General features: G+C 37.9%; 1 protein-coding gene across 1 annotated transcript in view; it reads right to left on the reverse strand.

Annotated features, from left to right (window-relative positions):
* Positions 1-6,174, reverse strand: part of LOC102502675 (brain-specific angiogenesis inhibitor 1-associated protein 2-like protein 1) — a 42,666-nt gene extending 36,492 nt beyond the window's left edge. The window contains 2 exon segments of the mRNA XM_014583925.2: positions 3,139-3,333; positions 6,078-6,174. Coding sequence (XP_014439411.1) covers positions 3,139-3,333; positions 6,078-6,174 — 292 coding nt within the window.
* Between the last annotated feature and the right edge of the window lie 3,529 nt (positions 6,175-9,703).

Genomic DNA, 9,703 nt, shown 5'->3' on the forward strand with positions numbered 1-9,703 from the left:
GAGCGCGCCCCCTCTATAGAAAAAAAAAAAAAAAAAAAAAAAGTTTAATGAGAAATTTGACTTGCTTCCAGAAACAATCTATTATGATGTATAATATTGCCATTATATTTTTAATGTCTTTAAATACTGTAAAAGTTATACAGTACAGACTCATTATATTCAGTATCTTCTACTTATAAACAATTTAAATGAACAGCTGCATGTAGCATTTTTTTTAAACTTATAGGGAAAACAATACAAAAAGTGAACAAAAAAACAAAATTTTTTTCATTCAAAAGTTTTGCCATGATCTGTCTGTGGTGGCACACAGGTAGCATCACAGTTTAGGAGATTGAGGGCCATGTGGGAGGCACAACTTTGGTTCCCAGGCCAACTTCAGCATGTTGGATGCAGCTGAGTGAACTTGTAATCCTAGCTAAATGCACAGGAAGATTACAACATAATAACACTACTGTCAAAAAAAAAAAATCTATGTCTCTCCATTTCTCCTTCTCTCTCTCTCTCTCTCTCATTTCTCTCTTATTAAAACATAAAGTTTTATGGAGCACTAAATAATCATTTAACTTGAAGGTATTCATTTGTTTAAGAGGCAGTTCACAAGTACAGGCCATGTGCCCAGCATCATGCTAGTACTGATGATCCAACCAGGATACAATTCCAGGCATGCTGTTCTACGTCCTAGAGATCAATGAGCACATCATTGTAGTTCTTGTGGCAGCTACAATGTCTACACATAGCAAGTGCTGAGTAGCTATCTGTCAAATGAGTGAACAAATTACTGTATTTCATGCATTCATTGATTTAATCAAAATGCATCAATTTCTTCAACAGCTAACTTCCAACAGCCAGGAAAGTACGTTAGAATACAAGCAATCATGGTTAAACAGAAAATTCACTTTATGTAAAGTAAAATTCTTCAAAATAAGAGTTGAAGTGGTATGTGAAAAATGGTACATCACTGAGGAAAATGATGTAGAAATGTCCAACAATTGAGTAAAGTTTTGGAACCGAAAAAAAGGAATCTTAAACTGATTTCCCCAGAAAGAGAGAAGGTTTAGCAATTCCTGGGGGAAAACACCATAGCCAATAATCCAATAATCCAGTACTTTCTAAAACTCTATATAAATACCGTCCTTTAAACTATGTGATTTAATGTGGAAGCAAATTCTCATAGCATTTCGATTAGACAGGATAATGTTGATTATTTCTGACATTTCTCTGGAAAATTATACCCAAAGTTTATTTAAGAAGGAGATGTAAAATGCATGACTATTCTGAAAATCCAGTGTTGTCTATATCATAACACAATTTTCTTCATTTTCCCAACTCTTATGGCATTTCAAATATATGAAAATTGCCTAGCACCATATATTGATAGGTATAGAGTCAGGGAAAATGTGAAAATCTTCTCTCATTACCTTCCATATGATCCGCGAACTAATTAGCCTACTAGTAATATTTGCTGTAATTATCTCTGAATGTTTTAAAATCTGAAATTCTCTAAATGTATGCTGACCCAAATGATAAAACATTACGTTTTTCAAAGAACCAAGTCAGGATTAATGAAATAATAACCAAGTGAATGCATGTATATGCCAGTCTTGTGCTGGATACTGGAGGACATTATATAGAAATAATGTCTAAAGAAAAATAATGAGAAAGAATTCAATTTCTGTCATTTCACATAATTAAAATACAAGCTGATTTTTAATAAACTCACAAGAGAGAAATATTCCACCAAATATGGTCAAAGATTGCTTATTTAAGGAAATAAAAGGACTTCATTGAATCCAGATTTAGGATAAATCTGTTACTGCAAGCAAAGGCATCTGTTGTTACTAGCATGGTGTATGTGGGCATGAATATGAATTGAATGTGAATTTTACTTTCATAAGCTTCTTTTTCCACCTAATTTTTATACTCAAATGTTCTGATGAGATTTAAAGAGAAATAGCTTGCCAAACTCAAAAGAATATAGAATTTATTTTATCTAAAAACAAGTGGAAATACTGTAAAATGACATGCTTCTGTGTTTGTTCGGCCCAGTCAGGCTGAATTTTGACAAAGTAATATACCAGCCTTATATTGTGAGAAACCAAAGACCATTATAGCACTTTGAGTTATTTTTGCTGTAGGGATATGCACTCACTAGGAAAGAGAGATGGCAAGAGAGAAAGTGAGAAATCACACTCGGGGTTGTGGGTGGTCACATCACAATTCCTTTTCCATTCCCTTTTTGAGATTTTGGGCATGCACACACATGTGCCCAGCATGAGTTGTGTTGAACGAAACTATTCTTGCCTAAAATGGCTGATTTACTCCCACATTTGGATCTCTCTGGATAAGCAGAAATCACAACTGTTAGACTGTGTTTTTTTTTTTAATATATTTTTGAGCTGGTTACTAAGTTATAGCCAATCACACTAGTCCCATTTCAGTCAGTAACAGGAAAACCACCTTTCAGACAGTTTGTGCAGCCTACCTTCCACCTGTAACCAGTGACCTCTCTGCCTCACTCCCTCACTTACATTTCTGTATGACACTTTCCCTCTTTTACTGTACATGTCACTTTCCTGTTCCACCCACATATATTCCCGGAAAACCATGTGGTTAGCTGTAGTCTCTTGAAAGTCATCTACCAAAAGGCTGCCTGATTTAAATCACCTGCCCTTTGTTTAAATAAACTCTATTAAATTTTTTGGTACATCTAAATTGGTTTTTAACAGTTTCAAGCTGCCAGATCTGGGACTCGAACCACAGTTGTCCACATGGGAGTCCAGTGCCTTAACCTCTACACCATTTGCTGCCCCCCAATATAGCACTTTGAGGACAGGACTATACCATGTAGTTCTGAAGTATGTGAGGGCCTGTCAGGAGGGGATAGGGTCAGGCATCAGAAAGGCAGGGATTATATTTATCTCCTTTAAATTAAGTAAATGCATAAATGCACTTCAGAAAGTTCATAGGAAAATGGAATTAAAGTGAAAGTTTGGGTGCAAAAAAGAAATTTGAAATCCATGCATATTTTTCATAATATGGGTTTTCCATGAACTTACTGAAGACATTTCACATACCCAAAGGAATCAGCTGCTGAGATGGTATCACAGTTGAAGTCCAGGCTTTTAGCCTTTTAGCTACCCTCTGTATCAGAATGAGGATTTGGGCTCTCACAGTGCCAGGTTGCATCTCTGTAGCAACGGCTTTGCAGAGCATTGAGGGTGATTTTTCTGGAGGCTCTCAGAACCAGAATCCAGTCCTGAATCCAGTTCTGCTTCCCAGTTGTGTGACCCTGAGTAAGTGGTTCACCTTTGCACACTTCATCTTTATGAGATGCTGCCAGAAGTGGAGGATGAAGTTTATCTCCTCACTACTGAATTTTTGTTCAGGTCCAGAGACCCTTGTACTGACCTCTCTCCATGTTCTGCTTGCTCTACGCCACCTCTAGGGAAACACTAGAGAAGTCTCTGGTAAATTCAGAAAGAATTATCATTCACTCTCAAGTGCAAGGAGCAAGCTGGTCCACAGAATCATAGAGAACAAAGATAAATTCTACTCCTCTATGCCCTAAATCTTGCCTAGAGAGGCCTGTCTTCTCCATTTCATCATTGTCATAATTGGGAGTAAGAAAGAGCTACATCTTCTGATATGCCTCTGTCAGGTGATGGTTCGGCTCTGTGGTCTAGAGGCTAAGTGAGCCAGATACCACACAGCCAACTGTGAAGTTCAAAACTTGCCCCGGCAGCTTTAAAAACAAACCAAGCACGTGTGTGTGCATGCCCAAAAGGCCAACAGGGTAGAAAAACGGAGGAGAAAAGATTGTGTTGTGACCACACCCCATTTGGGAGGTACTTTCTCCCTCTTCCTCTATTTGTTTCTTTTTGTCTCTCTATGGTAAGTGCATGCGACCTCTGGCAAAATAAAAATTTTTAGTTAAATTAAATTAAATTAAATTAAAAACAGGTGATATTTGCCCCCCTATTTCTCTCACTTATTTTTCAACAAGACTAATGTAGAAGGGAAGTAGCATTTACTGTATACCCCTTTGAAGATCCAATATTTACTATCATTATTACTAAGAATCGTTGGTCAGTCACTGATAAATTGAAAATAACTGAAACTACTAGGTATTCTCCATCATCCTCCTCAATTTTCCTTTAGTGTCTAGTGGATACATTATAAAATACTGTAACTGAATGGAACCTTAAAGACCATTTCATCTAATGCTATCTTTATACCAATAGAAACCTTGTCTTTCAAGGTTGCCCCAGTCAAGACTCAACTCTAGCAAGACTCCCAATTGCTCAGACTCTTGTCTAGTCTACTGAATCAGATCTTTAGGAATATAGCTCTCATGTTCTTCTTCCTACCCTATAAGGTACCCTTGCACTAGGCCAAAACAGTAATTCATTCTTTTCTTTTGTATTCCCTTTAAGTAATAAGTTTCTTTATTATTCTCAATTCAGAGTTGGGAGAGAAGCAGAGAAATTCAGAAGTAAGAAGGGGAGCAGGGGAGCTATTCAGAAACTTAAAAAAAAAAAAAAGCAGTATGACTCAAGATGAGAACTACACTCATATCAGTTAGTTTAATATAGCTTTTAAAGACAAACCAAGGTCAGTCATCTCCATTCTACTTCTCAAATCTCTCCCTGTTTGCCCAGATATACATCTTTAATATTCCACATTACTCATTCCTCAAGGTCAATGCTTCTCAAGTAGCAGTATTCAGACTGCCAGTATTAGAATATCTAAGCACTCTTATTAAAATTAAAAATTCCTGGGACCAGCAGTTAGCATAATGGCTATGTCGCTGGACTCCCAAGTAGTCAACCACGGTTCGCGTCCCGGACCCAGTGGCTTAAAAACTCATGCTAGGTGCATGTGCATGCGTGCCCAAGATCCCCAGAGGAGAATGGAGGAGAAGGGATTGCGACGTGGCCATCTCCCCAGGGGGGTGATTTCTCGCTTTCTGTCTCTCGGTCTCTCTCTGTCTGTCTGGCGAGCGCAAGCATCCTATATCCTATAGCGAAAATCTCTCCAAAAAAACAAAAAAAACGAAAAACTCCCAAAAAAAAAAAAAAAAAAAAAAACCTAAAAATTCCTGAGTTCTCCAGCCTACTAATTCAAATCTTCAGACATGTATATCAGGACTCTGTTGTTTTTTGGTTGTTGATTGTTTGTTTTGTTTTTAATAAAGACATCGTGTGATTTTTATGATTCAGAGTTTGCTCTGTTTAACACATAGGAGTTTACTTTAAAACACAAATGTGGGATCAGCAGTTAGCGTAATGGCTATGTTGCTGAACTCCCATGTAGTCAACCGTGGTTCAAGTCCTGGACTCGGTGGCTTAAGCTCACACTGTGCGTGTGTGCATGCATGCTTAAGTTTCCAAGAGAATGGAGGAGAAGGGATTGCAGCGTGGCCATCCCCCCGGGGGGGGGGGTGATTTCTTGCCTTCTGTCTTTCTGTCTCTCTCTGTCTCTCTGGCGAGTGCACGTGCCCTATAGCAAAAAAAAAAAAAAAAAAAAAAAGTGGAAGAGGTAATACCTGGCTTCAGCTACTAGTATCTGCTTCCAATTCAATTCAACTTGTTGAATACACTGAATGGTACTGACTAATAAATTACCAAGTTTTGCTTGTTTGTTTTTAAGAGAGAAATTTTTGCTATATGGAATGTGCACTGACTGGAGAGACAGAGAGTGAGAGACAGAGAAACAGAAAGCAAGAAATCACCTCCCAAGGGATGGCCACACCACAATCCCTTCTCCTCCATTCTCATCCCAGGATCTTGGGCACACATGCACATGCACCTGGCATGAATTTCAAGCCACTGGGTCTGGGACACAAACAGCAGTTACCCATGCGGGAGTTCAGAGACAAAACCATTATACCATCTGCTAGTCCTGACAGATTACCAAGTTGTTTTTTCTTTTTTTTTTTTTTATTCTTTGCACCCAAATTCTGTCATCCTACATTTTAATATAAACTTAACTTCCAGTAAGATATAACATTAAAGGAAAAAAATAGGAAAATCCACTTCCAGAACTTCTCCATGTATATAGAAACAATAAGCAGTTACTTAACTGTACCTCTTGGTGATCAAAGCAAGACAAGTAGATGTCCACTGTCATGGACATGGGCTTAACTGAGTCTATTGATCTCAGGTGGCTCAGCATCGGGATTCCTATATGTAATCAAGATCCTAACCTGATCCTCCAGCGTTTCAGGTGAAATAAGGTGGACTTGAGGAACATTTCATGTGATAAGGAGCTCACAAGGTGTGGTCCCCAGACTAGGAAAATCAGCATCTGGGAACTTGTTAGAAAGGCAAAGTCTTGAGCTCACCCCAAACCTACTGCCTCAGTCTATGAAGGCTGCCATAACAACATGCCACAGAAACATGTTCTTGCAGTTATGGAGGCGAGGGGTCCAAGATCAAGGTGTTACAGGTTTGGTGTCTCTTGAGCCCTCTCTCCTTGCCTTGCAGACAGCCACCACTCCACTGTGTCCTCATATGGCCTTGCCTCCATGTACACATATCCCTGGTGACTCTTCTTTTTATAAGGATATCAATTATGTTAGATGGGGTGGGGGGTAGGGTAGTCCATCTTTTTGTGACCTCACATAACCTTACTTTTTCTTTTAAAAGCCCTATCTGCAAATATAGTCACACTCTAAGGGGGCACAGTTTAAGACTTCAAATTATGGATTTCAGGGCCATAAATTCAGTCCACAGTGAGTACAAAACTCAGAGGCTGGGGCCCAGCAACCTGTGTCTAATAAGTCTTCCAGGTAGTCTAAATAGTAAGCTAAAGTTTAAAAACTGTGCTAGTTAGTGAGGACACTGATTCACCATAAAGAGGGGTAGTCTAGGCCAAAGTGATAGGCTTATTGTAAAGCTTTAGACTTTTGAGGGAGGATTAATTCTGGCATTCATTCACACAACAATCAGTCTAGAAGCCCTCATAATCATTGTTGCTTTGGCAAACACATGTGAAATGAAGCGAGCTCTACCTAGAAAGTCTAAGTGTGGAGATTGGCCCCCATAAGGGTACAACTACAGACATCCATCTATTATTGAGTGCCTGTTGGGTGCACGAGTAGTAGTGAGTAAATTACACTCTCCCTTATTCTCCCCAACTAGCCTTGGGAAGTGGACTGAAGATTTCGAATTTGTTTTTTGCTTAATTGCCAGAGGGCATATGTGCTTGCCAGAGAGAGACAGAGAGGGGGTGAGAGCACCCAATGGGATGTGGCCTCATCACTATCCCTCATTTATTTCTCCACCCTTTCGAGATTTGGGACACACATACACATATACCTGGTATGCTTTTCAAGTTGCCAGGACTTAGAATCAAACACGGTCAGTCAAGGGGGCTGGATCCCAGCCCCCTTCACCACAAGGCCACATGGTCAACTTTGAACCTTCTGCAGTGAGTAAGTTACACCACTTGGATTCATGAATAATTCTAGGAATGATGAGATCTCAAAAGAGAAGTGATGGTCATTGCTAATACATTGGAATCTACCTAAAAATGACAATGTAAAGTAGAAGAAATAATATATTAATTATATCATCATAAAGATTAATTAACCTCAAAAGAAAGATTACTATGTTTCCTGCCTGAGGTACAGGAAGAGGTTGACGGATACATTGAAAGAGAAAGACTTAAGGATTCAGAATGCTGGCTGGCTGTCACAAACACCTGAAGAGCTTATCAGACTACAGATTTTACAGACCAAGCTCTGTCTGACTAAATCAGAATCTCCAAGGATATGGCTCAAACCGCCTGGTGTTCAAAGTAAGTGGAAAGTTGGTATAAGATATACAATTAACTGAACTACTAGTCCATAATTAGTAAACAACAGAGGCGCAAAAAATAGTACTATTGACATTTTTTGTTGCATGTTTTATAAGAACAGGTAAAAAACAATTAAGCACTAGTAGAATGACATGAAACTCATTTTATAAATACTTACTCTGTTTTGCCACATAATGTTAATATAATTTCTTGAGAATATAGATATAACTTTTGTCAAAATTCACATTGAACTTTATATATCTATTTCTTCATGTAATAATTATCTAAAAATCACCAACAATCATTAGAAAAGAGATACTAAAAATTAACTTACTACTCCCACACAATTGGAAAAAAATTTTTTGCTAAGTTAAAAACAAAGTAAAATAATCATTTTTTCTGAAATCTTGGGATACTTTCTTATGCCCTCTTGTCATGTGTCTTTAAAATTTTCCTTTTCTTTGCACCAAATTTGGCTTACCTTTATATAAAGGCCTTGCTTCTATAATTCATTTTCTCAAAGTCTCCTTTTTGTATTTTTAAAAATTAGCCACGAGTTATGTCCAAACTTGGGTCATGTGTTTTATCTTCCTAACCTCAACGAAAATGACTAGAGGCTCTGTTATATGGCTATTAATTTTACTTGTAGTGCAGACCCAAAAAAAAATCTATTGCCCAGAAATTAGGACGATTTATGTGATGCATGTAAAAAGTTGACAAGACCTTTGCAATTCTGATGATATCGCAAAACTAAAAGTTACAGTGCTTTCTTTATTTCAAACTTCTTCTATATTATCAAATTTTTCTTAGTTTGTTTTTCTTTTCTTTTCTTTTTTTTGCAATCATTTCTGCTATTTGCCACCACATTTGACTATTTGAAGTATAATTTGTAAAGGATCATCACTAAATAATTCATTGGTATAATTTTCTCATTCATCTGTGAATTCAAGTGTGTGGTAGTTGACAACCTCACCCACTGACATAGTTCCCATAATATTAAAACAATAACTACCTTTCAATAACTCCTATCTGCCTTACAAAATGATAGTGAGAATGCTTCAAATTTATTGTGATAGCTGCAAATGAAGACATTAATGCACTTATTTATATCATACTGTCTCAAAAACATGAATGAGGAAACTCTATAAAATATAAGTACTCTTTAGAATCTACACTTATGCCCCTTAAGTTTGCACCTGTCCCAATTCCTTCTTAGAACATTATGATCTGTTAGCAATTTATACCGCTACCTCCCTTGGGATTAGAGAACTAAAGGACTAAAGGTACTAGTCAGGTGGTTCCTGTGGTCTGTCTGAACTCAACTCTTTTTTTTTTTTTTTTTTGGAGAGGTTTTTGCTATAAGGCACCTATGCTCACCAGAAAGACAGAGACAGACAGACAGATAGAAAGCAATAAATCACCCCCCACCCCCCAGGGATGATAGCCATGCCACAATCACTTCTCCTTCATTCTCCTCTTGGGATCTTGGACACGCGCGCACATGCGCCCAGCGTGAGTTTAAGCCACTGGGTCCAGGACTCGAACCGCAGTCGACCACATGGGAGTTCAGCAACGTAGCCATTATGCTAACTGCTGGTCCCTCTTCTCTTCTTGAAAGCACCCAAACAAACAGATATATAAGATAAAATGTAGCATTCGGATATGATCACCATTGATGAGACAGTAATCTGAAAAATTAATCTTCTAGAGAGTAGCATATTAGGGCTCTTCTATGGCTAAAACAAGGACAGTGTGCTTTAAAATAGTGTGGTACCTTTGTAAAGAACAAAATTTAGTTAATAATTAAATCACAATTCATAGCATTCTCCTGTTGTCTCCAGAATGTAACAGGTACTGGGAATGAGATATTCTCTTTTGACCTCAAGAAGCTTACAGTACAAAA

Source organism: Tupaia chinensis, unplaced genomic scaffold, assembly GCF_000334495.1.
Source record: "Tupaia chinensis unplaced genomic scaffold, TupChi_1.0 Scaffold145147_1, whole genome shotgun sequence".
Classification (NCBI taxonomy): domain Eukaryota; kingdom Metazoa; phylum Chordata; class Mammalia; order Scandentia; family Tupaiidae; genus Tupaia; species Tupaia belangeri.